Source organism: Sprattus sprattus, assembly GCF_963457725.1.
Source record: "Sprattus sprattus genome assembly, chromosome: 1".
In the NCBI taxonomy this organism is placed as follows: domain Eukaryota; kingdom Metazoa; phylum Chordata; class Actinopteri; order Clupeiformes; family Clupeidae; genus Sprattus; species Sprattus sprattus.
The window spans coordinates 31,659,730-31,681,624 of NC_137920.1; the positions used below are offsets into that span (position 1 = coordinate 31,659,730).

Below are 21,895 nucleotides of genomic sequence, written 5' to 3' on the forward strand. Positions count from 1 at the left end.
ATGAGCATGCTTTTAAAACACATTTCTCACTTCCCCTGCAATAATAAAACATTACACACTCACATTGTTCAATTTATATAGGCAGAGTTTACGAAATGTATTAGTTTTTGATTAACAAGGATAAATTAAGAACAGAGAGGATAAAGAGTTTGGGTTTCTGACTGGATAGTGGATATCCTTACTCTACTATTACTCTATTACACACTGGACATGACATTAAACACCTGTACCCTGCTCTTCCAAAGTTGAATATACAGAGATGGCACCGAGTTTAGAGTAGAAATGTCTCTACAAAAAAGACATGGGTTTTCTATCCATTCAGAAACAAATATACTAACAAATGAATTCATGGTAAAATAAGTGAAACATCAGAATAGAAAAAAGACCTGTCTCTATAATTAATGATAACTGTCATAGTAATGACTATAAATGAATATAGAAGCACCTACCTGGCAAAGAAGTCTGCCAAACTCTCACTAACGACAACTTCAACATGAAAAAAGGATGTGTGACTGTTGAAACAAAATGATGATAAAATGCTAACCTCTTTGCGGTTTTTACACACAGAGAAAAGAAAATGAGCGTCTAGTCACGTACACCAACTTCTTCTTCTGTGTATTTCCATCAGGGCAGAGGCTGGTGCAATCGCACTTGGGAGGAAGAACTCTTCACCAACATGAGGTGAGGTGTGGTGAGGCTGACTAGTGGTGCAGGGGACACAAGAGCGACAGAAAGAAAACACTGAAACGTAACAAAGCCTAAAGCATGGGATCACTTCATGAGAGGGAGAACAAGAAAAATACAGGCTATGCGTCACATAATAGTGCACAGAAGTATCACAATAATCAAAACAAATACAGTGTGACAATTTTGTGTGACCTGACTATGGATGAAGACAAGGCCAAACTCTTTTCCCTTTTATTGGTTATTAAAGTGGATGTTAAACACTCACTCTAAAATAAATAACAAGTGAAGTCAAATTTACACTTGAGACTTGACCATGTGCAATGTGTGTCCACAAAACTACATTTTATGAAATAAAATCAATATATTTGAACTAAACAGCATAATGGTAAATGGAGTGCTTATCTTAAACCTTTTTACTTAATATTCTATGAATCTGTCATGTTTAACTAATGTCTTTTTTGCTAGTGTTTTACACACTGTGTGTTTGTCACGTATTCAGATATTTGCGTGTGTGTGTGTGTGTGTGTGTGTGTGTGTGTGTGTGTGTGTGTGTGTGTGTGTGTGTGTGTGTGTGTGTGTGTGTGTGTGTGTGTGTGTGTGTGTGTGTGTGTGTGTGTGTGTGTGTGTGTGTGTGTGTGTGTGTGTGTGTGTGTGTTTGTGCTGGTTGGTTGCCTGGCATGTGAACCAATAACTTCCATGTCTGGTTTAAACCACACTGTGATGTTCCTGTTTCTAAATGAAAAAGGGTGTTTTCTGTGTTTCTCTTTTTCTTCTTATCTCTTAAACTAGTCTGTCATACTTCAGACCATTCGAAAAATAAACCTATAAGATGATACAGTAAATATATGTGAAACACCTGCCCTGCCTTTTGTTCCTGTTTTAAAGAGGATATCATGTCTATGCAAGTAACCACATTTCTATAAAGGACGGTAGGCTGCAGTGTCAGTAGACATTTTTCTTTATGCCAATACAAACATTGTCATGTTGTGAACCCCTGACGACTAACAGGTCTGTGTGGTGTTTAAACACACAATGACTGTAAGCCACCAAACATAGCCACCAGCATTCCTACTTTTTCCCCAATGCTAGCTCCATAAAAGATTAATTTGCACCTAGATGTGAAATGCCATATCTTCGATCACCAGTAGATGGCGGCACCATTTAGGGGGAAAGGGTAGTGCTCTCAGAAACAACAGCATTCCAATAATGTATCAATCTGATGTAAGCATTGTAGAACTGTCAGTGGCAATCAACTAGCATTGGGACATTCTGGTGCATTAAGCCATAGCAAAACACATGATCCAAAATATACACGCAGACGAGTTAACTTTCTAATACGTTATGTCTGTCATGTTTTCTTATGCTATTGATACATTTATGCACTGTATTTTTTTCTGATAGGTACACAAAAACATTTTTGGACCCCTGTCATTGGAAAATACTTGTCCAAAAGAAGACATGGAACTAACTGCCACTGTTAGGATCTATGCTGTCTTTATGCTACAGCACTAATGAAAGTTGAATAAACATATTTAATTTGATCTGTACACAAGGTTAATCTGCTGTAGTAATGGGGAAGAATCTATTATTGAATCATCTCTTTATGTGTAATGTCATTATTTCATGTTATTATATTGCTAAGATTAGTTTGGGCTCTCTCTCTTTCTCTGACCCATCTCTGTCTCTCCATCTCTGTCTCAACAGACGGAGAAAGAAGCACTCTAAAAATCCTCTCACACATTCTCATTGGTTACACGCGGGCATTGTCAAGATGCAGCATCGCTATATGTTGACCTTTGACATCTGCCCAGGTAAGGCTGAGCTATGAGACACTGCAGAGGCAGAAGGAGGAGTGTTAAGGACCGCCTCATCGAGATGGACATGAGTGAGACACACACACACACACACACACACACACACAGGGGCGGTTCTAGCAAATTGGAGGCCCTGGGCAAAGAACAACGTTGAGGGCCCCCCCCCCCCAAAAAAGAAATCGTTTTAATGTTATGTGGAACTGACATTTATTGTGAGTATATGACTTTAACAATTAAACAGTTGTAAATTATTTTAATTATGAGGTTTTGAGGGCAGTGTTTTAGTAGTGTAACTTTTTTATTTCTTTATCAAAACAGTGTTACTTGTTACATTTGATTAATGCTTTATAGTTCTCTTTCTGAATGTTTTCAACTGAAACTTCCAAATTTGTACAGGTCCCGTTTTAACCATTTCAATTCTCTCTCTATCTGTTAATTTGTCACGCCATAGGGGTCTTCACTAATCACTGTATCTACACCATTGATGTACTCACATTGTTGACATCACCGCTGTCGTAATCAGCCAGCTGTGCTTGAGCTGTGTTCATGACCATGGCAGTATCATGCGTGTCGTCGTCAATGGGGGTGTGACAGTGTCTCGGATATGGGCAGCTGTGGTACCTGATGGTTCACCGTTTGTACAAGCAAAGCAGGCAGAGCTAGCTGCAAGCTTACTACAAGCTGTTTGTCTGCTGCTGCTGCTGCTGCTGCTAGCAATCGCTAAACTTGGCTTAGCCGCACTTGAAACATTATCAGATGAACTCGATTATCAGATATTTCTTCCACTTCCACGGACGAATTCCTTGATAGGAAATTGTGTGTTACCTTAGGTAATTTCTCCCTGAACTTCTCATCCTGCCCTTTCCTCTTTCTTTTCTCGCTCCTACTTAAAAGACGTTTCACGCTTAACTTTGCGACCACACACGTCACCACACGAAAAATTGTCAGTGACAGAAAAGTCACGTGACCTGGAATAATTTGTTCCATGATGGAATAAAGATACATTTTAAGCTGATACTGAAAAGAAAATAATCGTTTTTCATCCTTATTATGAATTGTCATTATTTTGCAATGCCAAGTGATTTATTTTAATTAGCAAAAAAAAATTAAAATCGGAAATACGACGAGGCCCCCCTGGTGGCCGAGGCCCTGGGCAACTGCCCGGTTTGCCCGTTCGTCCGGTCCGCCCCTGCACACACACACACACACACACACACACACACATACATACATATACACATGCTGCTGCAGCTGTACAGCTGTTATGAGTAATATTTTTAAATATGTTATTTTTGATTCCATCAACACCTTTGAATCACAGTAACGTCAAATTCCCCCTCTCTTCCCCCTCCCTTACCCCTCTCCTCCAGAATGCCACCATGCAGGTGGAGTGTCAGACCCTGCAGACGCAGCTGCTGCAGCTGCAGGTGCAGACAGATGTCTTGAGTGTTTCAGGTCCTGTGTGTTGATGCATGTGCATGAGTCTGTCTCCACAAATGCATGCAGGTGGCTGCCTGTATGCTTGTGTATATATGTATGTGTATGTGTGTGTGTGTGTGTGTGTGTGTGTGTGTGTGAGTATGGAGTGTGTGTGTGTGTGTGTGTGTGTGTGTGTGTGTGTGTGTGTGTGTGTGTGTGTGTGTGTGTGTGTGTGTGTGTGTGTGTGCGTGTGTGCGTGTGTTTGAGCTTCTGGGGGAGAATGAGGAGCTGCAGACGGAGCACAAGAGCCTGAAGAGCCTCCTGAACGCCTCCCGGCTGGAGCACAAGCGCCTGGAGACCAATCTCTCCAAGCTCAGGGAGCAGCACCAGCAACTGGACATCACCTCCACCAAACTCAACAACCAGTGTGAGGTACTTGGACACCAGGGGGCGCCACACAGAACCATACCAATTGCAATCTAGCTTTAGAATCCTATAGGCCCTTAGCAGACACTACTGTTGTGTAAAGCGTGCCCTGTACATTGCATAGCACAACCTAAAATTTTATATGAATGTAGTATTGCACAATATTGCTGTGGAGACTTTCTACATCACATGGGACATCCTAAGATCATGATATGTATAAGTCAATCCCAGTGATTTTGGGTAGACTCATGGCAGCCAAAGCACAGTGCTGTGGATGGAGGGAGGGATGGACGGATGGATGTGAATCAGTGCTGTGATGGCAGTTCTCTATTCACCAGTTTAAATTGGTTATTCAGAGAGAGCTTTAAAGGCAGCCATATTAGGTCAAGAGGAAACATAAATTATTTGCTGTATCTATTGAATTGGCATTGAAATGTTTTCTTTCTTTTTTTCATGTGCTTTTTTCCAGTGTATGGGATAGGTGGCTAGAGGGAAATAAATCACAACAACCTACTGTTTTTATAAATGAATTAAATCCATCCTTCCATGCCCAGTGTGATGATGGGAAAGCATTGCACAAGTCATTGTGCATTTCATAACAAGAACAAGTTGGTGGAGTTTAACCTTCAGTGTTTTTCACTGATATTGCACTTCTGTCCGTTTTAAATATTTGTTTTAGGTGTTTGTGTCAGACGCTACCTGTTTGTGGTACCCCTGAAGTGATCTATGCTGTGTTTCTTTGTGTGAATAGGCCTATGTTTGTATATTTGTGTTCTATCTTGTCTATGTACCTCTAAGACTTGTCTGTGTTATGTGAGGGGTTTATCACCACCTTCCCACCATATAAACACTCAGAGGTGAGCACTGACCCACCATTCTGCTGTGGAGCTTAAGGGCATCACCCAGTAGGTAGTGCTTATTTTCCAGACCACACTCACAAAGCAGACAGTATAACGATCATAACTGAAACATGATTTGAGCATGCAGTGTTTCATACTGAGCTAGACTGACTCTCAAGGTCACAAGGTCACAAGGTGACCTATCTCACAATCTTCCTGGATCCGCTCCTAAATATAATTGGTTCTTCCTAAACCCCTCCACCAAGTTTAATAGAATGCGGGCAGGTAGATTTTACATATTCCTGCTGACAGAGAGACAAACAAATAAACAACGACAGAGGTATCTGATCCTCCATTTAGTGAAGGAAGGCTGAAGTATGAGGAACACACAGTGCGATAAAATATTATTTTATTTATCTGAAATGAGAGAGTTAAAATATAGCTGTACATGTTTAAGGTAAGGTTTCTACACAGCAATCAAGCCCTGTTACAGGCCTGAATGTATACATATTATGTAAATGTTGTTTTTAAAGACCATTTGTTCAGATTCTGTACACATTTTTGACAATAAAGTTGCTTCCATCCATGACATTTACATGATGTTTCTCAATGTAACATGTAAATCGGGGATCAGTGAGGAATTAAAGGAATATATAACATCTGATGAATATCTGATATTTATATAAAATAAAACATTAAATTCAAAGTCACGAATTACTACTATGGAACAAGTAAAGCGATTCTGAATGAATATTGTAACAAAGACTAAATACAACGCTATATGGCTTTTTTTGGCAGTAACAACATAGAAACATAAAAAGTTACAATTACAAATTTCACATTAACGGTAATACTTCAAAATGATTTCTTGTAAGGACTGAGCATGTCTTGTTCTAATGGACAGCTATGATCGCCTGAGGGTAATTCTGGTCTGCTGTTTCACGGGCTTGTCAGGGTTTGATGACTGCACTGTAGATCAAGTCATTCTCAGCCCTGTAAACACACAACAGCATGCAGTACTTACTGTTACACCTCTAGTCTGAGGAATAACAGTTAGAGTGTGGTTGAAAGGAGCAACATCGTCAGTGTGATATGTGAGAGGTGACTGCATTGCTGCAACTTCACTACTGAGCATTAAGACAACTGGCATGTCAACATGACCAGCAACATTGCATTTGTCTGTGAGCAATTGGTGCACAGCATCGACTGAGGTTAAATGCTGGATTCTGTGCAGTGTTTGGAATGCTTGGGAATAAATACTTCAGAGAAACACTACACTATTAACTTCTTCTAACCTGAGCACACAAGGTGCCATGCACAGGCTGTAGATGGATTACGTAGAAGCTGCATGATTTGTTGTAATAAGCAGAAATGCCCACCTGGTGGCAGCACTTCCTCTGAGAAACTGGGCTGACGAGTAGGTAACATCATCGTCCTGCATGGAGGTTTGAGGTTTCTGGACGGTGGAGTGTATAGGTACTTCCTGTGTTTTGGAGCGATTGATCCGAACACTGGCATACAGAATGTCGTTTTGATCAGGTGTGGGCACTCTCTGTGCGGGGTCAGAGGTCGTGACCCTTACTGTGACAGTGCTGTACACGATACCTGTGTCATTCTGATCGGGAGAGGGAACAGATTACATCATGAATAATGCAGAGGTGAATGGACAATAAAACGCAATGATGACATACATCTCAGGTCAAGATATTTCATATGGGAAGATATGAACATGTGTAATCATTGCACAACAGACTACAGCTAAAGACTTTGAGCACCAAGTTCCTCACCTGTATGTCAATAGTTGTATTCCTTGTATCTGCAGTCATTTCAGCATTTTGCTTCCTGTTTTGCAGATGGGACATATCATGCATATCATGCATGTTTAGTTAGCACTTAGCAATATACATGGCATTCCTATTTTTGCACAAAATTATTTCAGAGGAAGCAAACTTCACTGAATCACCTCAAGCACACAAGTCCAAGTAACAGCAGGACAGCAAGAATGATAAATATGGTGATAATAGCTGGTAGGATTATGGCAGCCTCTTCTAAGGGGAAATAAGATACTTGATACTGGAACAGTAAATACATGCAAAAAGTGATACTTGGGCAAATCTAAATGGCTTTACATTCTGAATGACATAACATTGCACAGTCAAAGCTGTTTAAAATCTCCTTCTCCTACTATTTTCATTAAACTACATGACACTGACCTTCTGAAGGAACTACAACTGCAGTAGAGGTTTGAGAGCCAACTTTATTTTCTGCCTCACAGTAGTAAAGTCCACTTGACTCAGAGGTCACATTGAAGCTGATGCTGTCACCTGTGCCCCTAATAAGAGATTCAGCTCCAGTCCTCATATACCAGGTGTAGTTGTGCACTGGTGGGTTGGCATCACTGCTGCAGGTCAGAGTCACAGAACTGCCCTCCACTGTTTCCCCAGGACTGATAGACATTGAGACATTCTTTGGCTTGTCTGTTAAAATGTATACAAGTTTTATCTTAATAAATAACTAAAGCAAGCATGTGACAAAGGAAGACATTTCAATGATGTGTCTACTTTAGGAAGCAGTTAGAACATAAAGACCTACAAATAAACAACAAGACACAATATATTTCATACTGTATGTAATACTTGTTTGTACCACATTCGCACACACCTCTTCACATTTACAGTCAGTTGTAGTAACTTACATCGGACATTGAGAAACACATCAGTGGAGAAGAGACTCTCGTGTCCTCTAACAGCACAGGAGTAACTGCCCACATCCTCCCTGCTGACTGGGTTTAGATGCAGCCTGTTATCTCTGGTTGTTTGTTTTAAGGTCACAGGCTGTCTGTTCTTGTACCAGATGAAGGTGGGGTTGTTACTCAGAATACAGGTTGTATTACAGGAGAGTGTCACTTTCTCTCCCTCTTTCACTGCTTCAGGACTTATCAACACCTGCAGAACTAGAGTACATATTATGTGTAGGGGGGACACAGTGCTATGTGTACAAACATTTCATTATCAAAATATGGGTAAAGGGCCTACCTGTAACAGAGATGTTGACTCCAGGTAACCCAGAGTAACCCTCCCCCTGTTCTGTGGTAAACCTGAAGGCATATTCTCCAGAGTGACTCTCTCTCATGTCTTTCATTATCAGGGTAGAACTATTCTCTTTGTTCCTATAAATTTGATAGTCTTCTTTCAAACTTAGATCTACTTCAAGACGGCTTGATTTCTGATTGTTAAACCAGAAGGTTGTGCTGATGCGGTGATCCCTGGGATATTTGTAAGTGCAGGAAATATCCACTGATGAACCATTCAATACACAGATGCTGTTAGATGAGTAGGTCACATCCCAACACTGTGGAGCACTTACAGCCAGTTGTAAAATATGAGTATTAAACACCATATCTATCAGTGTACACATGCTCATTATGATTAGCATTAGAAAGGCATCTATATGGTTATCTGTATATAAAAAACAAGTTGCCTGAGTAACAGACGGTTTCATCTGCTGAATCTTTGTAATACAATTATCCCATATATCTGACATGAAATAGTCATGTAATGTTCTTGAGTTCCATCCCTACTCACACACTGCAGGGGAACGGTGAGCCTCATAACCTCTCACAGCACAGGAGTAACTGTTCTCTTCAGAGGGTCTGCTTGAGTCTAGTTGTATAGAGGCTGTGGTTTTGTCTTGTAGAGGATGTCCATTCTTGTACCAGACATACTGAGTGTAAGAGCTCAAGCTGCAGGAGGTGCTGCAGGTCAGTTCAGTCTGATTCTGTTTCCCTACAACAGCACCCTCCTTCACCTGCAGGTCTGAGAAGAGAGGTTAGAAGTCATTTTGGATTCAACCTTAAAAGTTGTCTTCGCAATGAACAGAAAAAAAGAAAATACATTGTAAGTTGTATATGTTCATCATTACGTGTAACGGAGACTGTAACACCAGGGCTCCCTGTGATCCAACTCGGGTGAAGAATTGTGTAAAACCAAAAGTGATAAAAACCAGAGTGATCATCTGAAAGTTTGTCTATTTTCAGACTGCAGTCAGGATATGCAGAGTTACTGTGTTCTCTGACTCTCCCACTCTGCTCTTTATGCCACTCTCCTCCCTGATATGTGTCTCCTCTACTTTTCCAAGGGTAGTAATATGTGCAGGGCAGGACCACTGATGCCCCTTTAAGGCCACAGACTTGTGTGGAGGAGTAGGTCACACTCCTTCCACACTGAACACCTGAAACACAGTGAAGAGTCAATTTGGATAAAAGTGCAGACAGCACTTGCAGACAGCTTTGTGAAGAGTATTTTCCTGGTACTGATCAGGTATTGTTATGATAAATTCTGATGGCCGTGTGTGGGGAGTTTGGAAGTGTTGAATACATATGGCAAAATGACACTGTTGGTATATACCTTACGACATGATTTCAAATAATTGTATACATTTATTACATACACACATTTATACTGTTATTGTGTAAAGGCCATATCATTCTAGTATATTACATTATGTCCACTGTACCTGGCAGCCTCAGGAGAAATACCACAGCCAACATGAGCATGCTTTTAAAACACATTTCTCACTTTCCCTGCAATAACAAAACATCACACACCCACACTGTTCAATTTGAATAGGCAGAGTTTAGAAAATGTAATGATCTTTTGAATAACGAGGATAAATTAAGAACAGAGAGGATAAAGAGTTTAGGTTGCTCAGAGGATGAGGTGGAAGCAGCTACTACACAATGGACTTTAGAAAGAATAGAGAAAAGTCTAGCATGCATGTTTACATGAAGTTTAGAAAATGTATGGCTCTTTGATTAACGAGTATAAATTAAGAACAGAGAGGATAACGAGTTTAGTTTGCTCACTGGATGTCCTTACTCTGGCTGAACTTTTCTCAGTAGTGCTCAATGTAACTTTCACACTCACATCGTAAAAGTGGAAGAAACTACTACGCACTGGACTTTACTATGAGGCAATGAAGACAACAGAACAAAATGCTTGTTTTAAAGAGAAAAAACCCTTTGTTTCTATTAGAGGAAAAATTATGTAAACAAAGTTAATTGATATTTTCCTTTAAAACATGAAACATGGCACCTGCACCCTGCTCTGAAAAAGTCTGATAATCTCCATGACATTTTGATAATCTCCATTGCTACTATTTGTCCTTCCAAAGTTAAATATACTTCAGGAGAGGGCGCAGAGTTTAAAGTAGAAAGGTGTCTTCTAAAAAAATGACATGGAATCCTATCTGTGCAGAAACAAACTTGCTAACATAGGAATTCATGGTAAAATGAGTAAAACATCAGAATAAAACAAAGAACTGTCTCTCAAATAGAGTAATCACTGTCATAGGTATGACTATACATGAATAGGTAAGCACCTACCTTGTAAAGAAGTCTGCCAAATTCTCACTAACGGCAACTTAGTAAACAAATGTAAAAACAACATCAAAAGAATGTTTCCCTTTTTGTGCTGTGGGATTTTACACAGCTGGGTTTTTACACAGAAGTGAAGATGGGCGTTGCGTCACATTCTCCAATTTATGGTCAGTGTATTTCTATCAGATCAGGCTAGATCAGTACTCAACGTATGGGATGAACTCTTCACCCCTGTGAGGTGAGGTGGGTGTTAAACACTCGCTCTAATATAAGAAACAATAAAGGCAACTTTACAATTGAGACTTGAACATGTGTTCAATGTGTTTCCACAAAGCTATATTTAAGTGAAATCAAAACTAGCACATTGGAAAAAACACTATAACGTAGTGACCTGATTAAGCATGGCCTAAAAAAAAATACATGGGCTTCTATCCGTGCAGAAACAAACTTGCTAACATAGGAATTAATGGTGAAATAAGTGAAACATCAGAATAAAAGCATTGTCTCTAAAATAAAGGCATCACTGTCGTTAAGACTACATATGAACGGATAACCACCTACCTTCTAACGGAGAGGCGTCTGCCAAATTCTCACAAACGACAACTTTGATGAAAAAAATGAAAAGGACCGTTGGTTCAGTGTGATTGTGTTTCCCTCCAACAGCAATCAGCACCTTCACCTGCAGGTCTGAGAAAACAGGTAAGCTTTCATGAAAGCTTCATCCTAAAATGTAATCCACTGACAGCATAAAAAGAGTAAAGTATATTAATGTGTAGACTTGATATATTCTTCAGTACCTGTGACTGAGAGACTGCCACCAGATCTGCCTGATGTCCAGCTCGTTTGTGGGCTTGAGTAAAACCGAAACTGATAAACAACACATTGGCTTTCTGCAAGTCTGTCACCTGTCAGACCACACTTTGGATATTTTTAGTTGCCATGTCCTCTTACCCTCCCTCTCAGCTCTTTGCACCACTCTCCTCTAGTCTAATCATCCACCTGTCTTGTGCATTGGGTGCCAGGATGCAATATTTCTCTGGAAGTAGTGCAAAGTGAATGCACTTCATAATTTCATATTCCGAATCTCTAACCAAATTACACATTTGAAAGATAACAAAATAAAATCTTCACTAAGTATAGACTTCTTCACACCAGCAGACTGATAATGAGTGTGTGGGTGTGTTTGATGCACAGAGGGTCCTGAGAAACTTTCTGTTTCTCACTTCATGGTTAAGGTGCTGTGCAGCCAGAGAGGCCATGCTGAACATCACACACTCACACTCTTCACTTTTAGTAGGCAGAGTTTAGAAAATGGGCTTTTGATTAACAAGGATAAATTAAAAAAGAAGGATAAAGAGTTTAGGTTGCTCACTGGATATCCTTATTCTGTCTAAACTAGTTTCAGTAGTGTTCAATATAACTTTCACACTCACATCAGAAAATGGTAAAGCAACACTTAAATACTAAGAATAGAGAAAAGTGTAGCATGTATGTGTACAGGACAGTAAAGGAAGCCTTTACTTAAATGAGGTTCCCATGGCACTGAACGCCCACGGAGGGTTTCTGAAACAGACCTCACTCAAACAGTAGAGGAAGTTACTGGAAGCTACCCTGTCTGCCCTGCTCCCCAGAATATCCCCGTGTCCACATTCTCACAGCCTCCAACAACAAACTATTCAAGCTACAAAGCGATGTATCATAACTCCTATGATGGCCAGGACCTCAGTGCCTCTGTCCAGGGCTGGACTGCTGTTGGGTGGAGTGGAGTGCCGCCTCCTGTCCCTCCCTGTTCGTATGGCCCACCTCTTGGCAATATCTTACGAGGGACCCCTCAGTTCCCCCCTCCGCCTTCGATGGTCACAGGCTCCCACAATTCACCATACCGGCTTCCACTTCCTCAGTATCCTCCGCACCTGGGACCTCCACCACTACTACCAGCATCATCATAACCCCCACGTCAACTGCCTCCACCACCACAATCCTCATGTCAACTGCCTCCACCTGCCCACCTCCTGCCACCCCAGCATCCACCACTCCTACCCCCTCCTCATATGCCTCCACGGCCCTACCTCCAGCCACCCCCGCATCCAGCCCTCCTACCCCCTCATCTGCCTCCACCACTCCTACCAGCTCCTCATCTGCCTCCACCACTCCTACCAGCTCCTCATCTGCCTCCACCACTCCTACCAACTCCTCATCTGCCTCCACCACTCCTACCCGCTCCTCATCTGCCTCCACCACTCCTACCCGCGTAAATACTACAGAACAAAATGCTATGTATAAAAGAAGAAGAAAATGAATGCTAACATTAAAGTGCATAAAACAAAGAACTGTCTCTCAAATAGTTTCACAGTCATAGTTATGACTATACATGAATATGTAAGCACCTACCTTGATAAGAAGTCTGCCAAACGACAACTTAGTAAAAAGATGTAAAAAGAACATGTGACTGTTGAAATGCCGATAAATGTTTCCCTTTTTGTGCTGTGGGTTTTTACACAGCTGGGTTTTTACACAGAAGTGAAGATGAGCGTTGCATCACATTCTCCAATTTATGGTCAGTGTATTTTTATCAGAGCAGAGGCTAGATCAGTCAACGTATGGGATGAACTCTTCACCCCTGTGAGGTGAGGTGGATGTTAAACACTCACTCTAATGTGAGTAACAAGTAAAGGCAACTTTACACTTGAGATGTGTGTCCACAAAGCTACATTTAAGTGAAATAAAGTACCAAGCCAAAGCCCATTGAAAAAAAAAAACACTAATGTGGTGACCAGATAAAACATGGTTTATCTTTGGACTGAAACTAAAAAAGTAAATGGGTGGCACATGGTCACATAATCCAATATTTGCACATATCTGGTTTCAACCACATTGCGATGTTCCTGTTTCTATTTTAAAAAGAGGTGTTTTCTGTGTTACTTTTTCTTCCTGTTTTAAAGTTAAAATCATATGCATGTAACCATATTTCTATGAAGGATGCAAGGCTGTGTTGTCAGAAGACATTCTTCTTAATGCCGATATTAACGTTGTCATGTTATGAACCGCTGACGAATAAAAGTCTGTGTGTTGTTTAAATCCACAATGATTGTTAGCCACCAGCTTTCCTACTATTCCCCATGCAAGCTCCATTGATTCATTTTCACATTGATGTGGAATGTCATATCTTTCATCACCAGTAGATGGCAGCACCATCTAGGGGGAAAATGTATTGCTCTCAGAAACAGCAGTATTCCAATAATGCAGCATCCTGATGATGTTGGGATTGTAGAAGTAAATGACAAGCAGCATGTGTTACTAACATTGGATTGAGGGTCAGTGGCAAACAGCTAACATTAGGACATTCTGGTGCAACAAGCCAAAGCAGAACACTTGTTCAATGTTTATACATGCAGACCTTATACATTTAAGATTAATTACGTTTGTCATGTTTTCTTATACTAGAGATAGATTGCTACAATGTATTATTTTCTGATGTGTAAACAAAAAAAGGAGAAAACCGTTTTGACCCCTGTAATAGGAAAATACATGTTCAAAAGAAGACAGGGAAACCCAACTAACTGCCACTGTTCATTCATATTTAGACTGTTTAGGTTTCATAATTTATTATTTTACATTATTTAATTGTAGTAGTGAAAAACAAGTTTTGCAATATGAAATGGATGTGATTTGAATTTATCCGTACAGCTAATCACACAAAGATAAAAATGACAGGGACAACAAGCCTGTTGATAGACTTTTTAAATGCAAGATGTAAATGCAAAACACGGCACACATCACACTGCAGTTGGAGGCACCAATGTTTATAACTTTATTCCTACAGACAGACAACGGAAAGAAATTACACGTCAAATGTAACATACACATGTAGGTAGGTACATGTAGGAAACATTTGAGATTATTTATTTCAAAATAGAAATTCTCTGAGCTAGGAGATTGTGTGGGGGTGTGGGGATTCCCTATACAGGTGCATCTCAATATATTAGAATATCATCAAAAAGTTGATTTATTTCAGTAATTCTATTCAAAAAGTGAAACTCATTTTTTTAAATAGGTTCATTACACACAGACTGATATATTTTTAGTGATTATTTCTTTTAAATTTGATGATTATAACCGACAGCTAATGAAAACCCCAAATTCAGTATCTCAGAAAATTAGAATATTACTGAAGACCAATAGAAAAAAGGATTTTTAACACAGAAATGTTGGACTAGTGAAAAGTATGAACATGTACAGCACTCAATACTTGGTCTGGGCTCCCTTTGCATGAATTACTGAAGCAATGCGGCGTCGCATGAAGGCAATCAGTCTGTGGCACTACTGAGGTGTTATGGAAGACCATGTTGCTCTTATAGTGGCCTTCAGCTCTTCTGCGTTGTTGGGTCTATTGTCTTGCATCTTCCTTTTCACAATACCCTATAGAATCTATGGGTTTTAGGTCAGGCGAGTTTGCTGGCCAATCAAGCACAGGGATACCATGGTCCTTAAACCAGGTACTGGGACCTTTGGAAGTGGGTGCAGGCGCCAAGTCCTGATGGAAAATGAAATCCGCATCTCCATAGGATAGTCAGCAGAGGGAAGCATGAAGTGCTCTAAAACAGACGGCTGTGCTGACCTTGGACCTGAGAAAACACAATGGACTAACACCAGCAAATGACATGGCACCCCAAACCATCATTCACTGTGGAAACTTTACACTGGACCTCAAGCAACTTGGATCCTGTGCCTCTCCTCTCTTCCTCCAGACTCTGGGACCTTGATTTCCAAATGAAATGCAAAATGTACTTTCATCTGAAAAGAGAACTTTGGACCACTGACCAACTGTGCAGTCCTTTTTGTCCATAGCCCAGGTGAGACGCCTCTGACGTCTCCGGTTCAAGAGTGGCTTGACACAGGAATGTGACAGTTGAAGCCCATGTCCTGGATACGTCTGTGTGTGTAGGCTCTTGAAGCACTGACTCCAGCTGCAGTCCACTCCTTGTGAATCTCCCTTGAATGGGCTTTGTTTCACAATCCTCTCAAGGCTGCGGTTATCCCTGTTGCTTGTGCACCTTTTTCTACCACATTTTTTCCTTCCATTCAACTTCCCATTAATGTTCTTGGATACAGCACTCTGTGAACAGCCAGCTTCTTTAGCAATTACCTTTTGTGTCTTACCCTCCTTGTGCAGGTTGTCAATGATCGTCTTCTGGACAACTGTCAAGTCAGCAGTCTTCCCCATGATTGTGTAGCCTACTGAACTAGACTGAGAGACCATTTAAAGGCTCAGGAAGTCTTTGCCGGTGTTTTGAGTTAATTAGATGATTAGAGTGTGACACCATGAGTCTTCAATATTGAGCTTTTTCACAATATTCTAATTTTCTGAGATACTGAATTTTGGGTTTTCATTAGCTGTCAGTTATAATAATCAAAATTAAAAGAAACAAACACTTGAAATAGATCAGTCTGTGTGTACACAATCTATATAATATATGAGTTTCACTTTTTGAATAGAATTACTGAAATAAATCAACTTTTCGATGATATTCTAATTTATTCAGTTTTGCTTCTCTAATTCTTGCCTTCTCAGCCCTCTTAGCCTTCTTGGTGACCCTCCAGGCCAAATATCTTAGTTCACTCTTGGTGGGCTTGGTTTGCGACTCAGAAAATGAAGCAACAATAAGTTCTTGACATTTCTTGTAATGCGTCACCCTGCTCCACGCTGCTGGTTCACCTCCTGGCAAAGCGCCAGAGCACGCTGCTTTTGCGGCGGCAACAATAGCAGGGGAACAGACGGGAGCCCCATCAGCAATAACCTTCTTTGTCCTTCTTTTTTTCTTTGGGTAAATACCCCCGCTCTTCCATGGTGGTTTACTTTCTTGTGGCAAAGGTGGGAGGTCTGCTGCTGTCAAGTCCTTCTCTGATGACCCCTGCATCTCTGTCACCCTGAGATTCGGCTCAGCTGCCACCTGTTTGGGTGGCGGGGGTGGGATTGATGGGAGAAGCGGGTAAGCTGAAGGTGGAAAAGGAGGGTTTGGAAGGAGTGGACGCGGGGGTGGGTGGCGGTGGGGCTGTGGCGGAAGATGAGGTGGGGGTTGTGGTGGAGTTGGTGGAGGCAGATGAGGAGCTGGTAGGAGTGGTGGAGGCAGATGAGGAGCTGGTAGGAGTGGTGAAGGTAGATGAGGAGCTGGTAGGAGTGGTGGAGGTAGATGAGATGGGGGTAGGAGTGCTGGATGCGGGGGTGGCTGGAGGTAGGGCCGTGGAGGCATATGAGGAGGGCGTAGGAGTGGTGGATGCTGGGGTGGCACGAGGTGGGCAGGTGGAGGCAGTTGACATGAGGATTGTGGTGGTGGAAGCAGATGACGTGGGGGTTGAGATGATGGTGGTAGTAGTGGTGGAGGTCCCAAGTACGGAGGATACTGAGGTGGTGGAAGTCGCAATGGTGCATTGTGGGAGCCTGTTACCATCAAAGGCGGTGGGGTGAACTGAGGGGTCCCTGGTAAGATGTTGCCAAGAGGTGGGCCATACGAACCGGGAGGGCCAGGAGGCAGCAATCCACTCCTCCCAACATCTGTCCAGCTCTGGACAGAGGCACTGAGGTCCTGGCCATCATAGGAGTTATGATACATCGCTTTGTAGCTTGAATAGTTTGCTGGTGGAGGCTGTGAGAATGTGGACACGGGGATATTCTGGGGAGCAGGGCCGACAGGGTAGCTTCCAGTAACTTCCTGTACTGATTGAGTGAGGTTTGTTTCAGAAACCATCCAAGGGCGTTCAGTGCCATGGGAACCTCTGTGCTTCTGGGAGTCATGTCGCCTATGGTGAGAAGCTGGGGAAGAATCATGCAAGCTTTCTGACCATGAAGAGTCCCGTCGTCGTTGCCTGCAATCCCCTCTGCCTCTTGGATGCCTTGTCACATGGAGCATCTCTTGGGTCCTACCCCTGAGTCGGTCCAGCCCCTCAATCCCCAAGTCAAGCCCCACAATCTGGAGGAGGGTCTCGACCCTCGAGAGATGTTCCTTTTTCTCCATCTTACCCTCGTCCTCTGAGGACGATGAGATGGAGCTAGAAGACCTGCTCCTCCGGTCTCTTGAGGATCTTCTGCTTTTCCTGCCGTCTGAATGCCTGTGTGGGTCTCTAGAGTCGCTTCTCCTGCCTCTTGAGGCCATGTCCTTATCTTCAGAGTCTCCTCGATGGTCTCTAGACTGTCTGTCCTTGTCTCTCGAGGGACTATTTCCATCTCTGTAGTCCTTTCTCTTCCTTTTGGAGCCCTTTTCCTTGTCTCTTGATTCTCTGTTCTTGTTATCGTCCACATCCACACTCCTAGATGTCTCACCACGAATAGGAGCAGCTGGATTGTTATTCACAACTCTAGCCTGAGCCTCATTCACGATGTCAGACAGCCTCTGTTCCTCCTCCCCTTGGTTAAGGACGCTGAGGAAACGATCAAAGTCCTTCATAAGTGGACCACTGAATGAATCAGCCTGTTCAGATGGACTCTGCTGAGGAAGTCTTAGTGTTAGTGAAAATAAAGTATTTAACACGGATATGTTTGATGAGCCTATTCAACAATTCAACCAAACCAACCTTGGAAACTGGAGTTGGCAGTGCCTGCCCTGAGTGGTGGTGAGGTCTCAACGCTTCAATTCTGTGTTCTGGGATTGTGTTGAGGTCTGATTGGGCATCACGTTTCTGCTCCAAATCTCTCCGCAGGATTTCTGCATTTCTCTTGTCCGCAAAACCTCTCATAAATGAAGGTGAGGTAGGATTATAGGCCTTAAGAGAGAAAGAAAACATTCAGGTTATTAATACGTTCCTTCTTGAAAGAGTTTAGTCACACAGTCTGAGGTATTAAGTTATTGCTCTTTTCAATTTTAAACTTTACTTAAAGCAGGTATGGAGAGCACTGATATAGTATTCAGACCCTTTCACTTTTTTCACGTTGCAGCCTTTTGCCAAAATCATTTAAATTATTTTTTCTTTCATTAATCTATGCTCAATACCCCATAATGACAAAACAAAAAAAATATTTAATTTATTTAAATTATTGAAAAGTAACTCAAAAAAGTTAAGTGAAATATCACATTGACATAAGTATTCTGACCCTTTGATATGACACTTACAATATATAAGTTATAATAACTTAAAATATGTACGTTCTTCCTATATGTTGTAAACCTTAACACTTCCGTCAGCTTATTATCAGTGAGGAGCCTACACAACCTGATGCAGGAGTCAGCCAAACCTGACTCACAAAGCTGCACCAGCAGGAGTCACACCAACCTCACTCACAAAGCTGCACCTGCAGGAGTCAGCCTACCCTCACTCACAAAGCTTTGCTGGTTGTGCGTAGATACAGGTGAGGCGTGGCCCTGTTTGCTATCTTAAGATGGCCTCTAACTCCGGTGTATTTTTCTCTGGTTTGCTTCATAATTCTTTAGAATGTCTTAATATTGTATTATTGTACTGTAAAGTTGCACTTAAATTATATAAATCTACTGTAGTGCTCAGGCCATAGATCAGCAATCTTCTCTGGACGACTAACCCCCACGATATCAGAAAGGAGGGGAGTAATGTTATTATTTATGATCTTGACCTCCTTCAAGAAGTTATCAATATATAATAAATACAATACACTTTATAATACACTATATTGTATAGAATATAATGACTTTGACTGAAGGCGTCATGTATTTGTTTTCGCAGAAATCTTAATCTTGCAGTTTGGTCTTGATATCCTCCAGTTGTATGACACACTTGGTAAACAGTACATTTCTTCATGTAGCCTGACATCTGTAACTAAGGGGAGAAGAGTAAGATGAGCAGGCTAGTTACCAGAGGCATTTTGAAGACCTTTAAAGGAGGAGTCTGAATGTAACTGAGATAGGAACAACCAGGATGAGTAGGACAGACTGTGTGTAATGCTACATTCACCTCAATGACACTGAAGTATGAGGTTGGAATGCATCATAAGGTTTACGGAATATATGTGAAATGTTCATTCAGAAGAAGTGTCAACAGAACATGAGGTTGTGTGGATCTGGATGTGATTGCAAAACTGGCCAACTTATTTTACAGGCAAATGACTGTGTCAACTCATTCAAAGTACTCATTTGTCTCTCTGTGAGACATGCAGCCTCCTGATGGGGTGATCTCTGTGGAAAGTTATTGTTTGTGAACAGTGGATATTCTGTTTCTACCTCCGTTTCATTGTCCCATTCTTCATTTTCCTCCTCATTTCTTTCATCCTTTTCGTGGCACTGGGGCGTTCGTTGCAGGTCATTGTTTTTCAAAGCAATGTTAGTTCTTTTGCGAGATATTTGTTCCTCAATTAAGTACAATTCTCTCCTTCTTCTCGCAAGCTCTTCTTCCACTGGCTCGTTATAGTACGAAGCGTCCCGAGCCATAACAGCTGGTGGGGAGCTGCTAGATTGCTGGCGAGGAACTGCTTTCTTATCCTTGCAAATCTGCTCTTGTGGAAGAGTCCAGCCTTTACCTGACTCCATGGGGCAAGGTAATCTTACAGTTGACCTAACTTCGTTGACAGAGGTAAGGAAACGCTCTCTAGGTAGCTCCTCCTAGGTCACACTTCTATGTACCTTTCTTTGGTTTAGGCACATTCGAATGGTTTACATTGGGTAGCTCCCTTTTTTAGATTTTGTCGCAGATCCTGTTCCAGCCACCAGCAGGCCAGGACTATTAGATAATATAGCATACAAATTCGACATGTCAATTCCTCACCAGTACCCTATTGACTTGACAGATAGCTTGCTTACTTCATAGTAGTTGAGGGTCTTAGCAACAACTCGATAGTTCCAAATTGCTAACGACTCGGCTAAAGTTAGCCTATATTGTAACATGCGCATGCGTGCAGCCAGTGACGAAACGTTCTTTTTCAAAATAAAAGTCAAAACTTGAATACGATCTATAAAAACGAAGAATATGTGTCCATTTAACAAACTACCAGTCCCTATAGGTCATGCAAATTCAAGGATTTAGTAATCATTTACATTTACATTTAGTCATTTAGTAGACGCTTTTGTCCAAAGCGACGTACAAGGGAGAGAACAGTCAAGCTAAGAGCAATAAAAAACCTGGTGTAACAAAAAATACTATTTTACATAGGAAATAGAAAAACGGAAAGGTAAAAGAAGTGCAGGAATGTAACTGATGAAGTGCAAGTTAGGAAGGGAGGTGCTCTCTGAAGAGTTGGGTCTTCAAACAGTTCTTGAAGGAAGAGAGGGACGCCCCTGCACTGCTAGTAGCCTACAGTTCGTTCCACCAACGTGGAACTACATATGATAATAGTCTGGATTGACAAAGTTGAATTTACAGACGGGGCACAGAGTTTATAGTAGAAAGGTATAAAAACCCACATGGGTTTCTATCCGTGGAGAAACAAACATGCTGACATAATTCATGGTGCAATTAGTGAAACATCAGAATAAAACAAAGAATTGTCTCTAAAAGTGATGACTTTACATGATTATGTAAGCACCTATACCTTATGAAGAAGTCTGCCACATTTTCACAAACGATAACTTTGTAAAAAGATGTAAAAAGAACAAAATGCTAATAAAATGTTTCCTTTTTTTGTGATGTGGGTTTTTACACAGAAGTCAAGATGAGCGTTGCGTCACATTCTCCAATTTATCATCAGTGTATTTCTATCAGATCAGGCTAGATCAGTCAACGTCTGGAAGGATGAACTCTTCACCCCTGTGAGGTGAGGTGGGTGTTAAACACTCACTCTAAAGTAACAAGTAAAGGAAACTTCACACTTAAGACTTGACCATGTGCAATGTTTGTTCACAAAGCTACATTTAAGTAAAATCAAATAAAACCACGCACATGGAAAAAAAACACTAATGTGGTGACCTGATGAAGCAGGGTTTATATTTGGACTGAAACTGTGAAATAGTAAATGGATCCCTTATGTTATACATTTTTACTTTACATTTTATGAATATACCGTCATTCCTAACTAATGTCTTAATTGGTGTTTCACACTGTGGGCTTTTTATCACTAGTCACATATTCAGATATTTGCTTGTGTCTGGTTTCAACCACGCTGTGACGCTGTTTCTATTTTAAAAAGAGGTGTTTTCTGTTTCTCTTGTCTTCTAATCTCTCCAAATAGTCTGTCACACTTCAGACCATTACACAAGTACAACCTCTCAGATGATGATGGTAAGCTACATCAGTAGCCACAGCTGCCCTGGGGCAGACTGACAGAAGCGTGGTGGCCAACCACGGACCACCACTACCAGCATTCATATTCATACGATGCGATGCATGTCTTTATGATGGTGGGGGGAAACGGAGTACCCAGAGTAAACCCACACAGGCAC

At 41.4% G+C, this 21,895-nt stretch overlaps 1 protein-coding gene across 1 annotated transcript; it reads right to left on the reverse strand.

The window, feature by feature from the left end:
* Positions 1–17,162: 17,162 nt before the first annotated feature.
* On the reverse strand, positions 17,163–19,811 carry LOC308369131 (uncharacterized protein; the record flags this gene model as incomplete). The annotated part of the gene is made up of 4 exons (XM_080843474.1): positions 19,745–19,811; positions 18,132–18,320; positions 17,485–18,046; positions 17,163–17,206 (listed from the first exon to the last, which is right to left on the reverse strand). The coding sequence occupies exons 2-4, from the start codon at positions 18,291–18,293 to the stop codon at positions 17,163–17,165; spliced, it is 768 nt and encodes a 255-aa protein (XP_080699600.1). The 5' UTR covers positions 18,294–18,320; positions 19,745–19,811.
* Between the last annotated feature and the right edge of the window lie 2,084 nt (positions 19,812–21,895).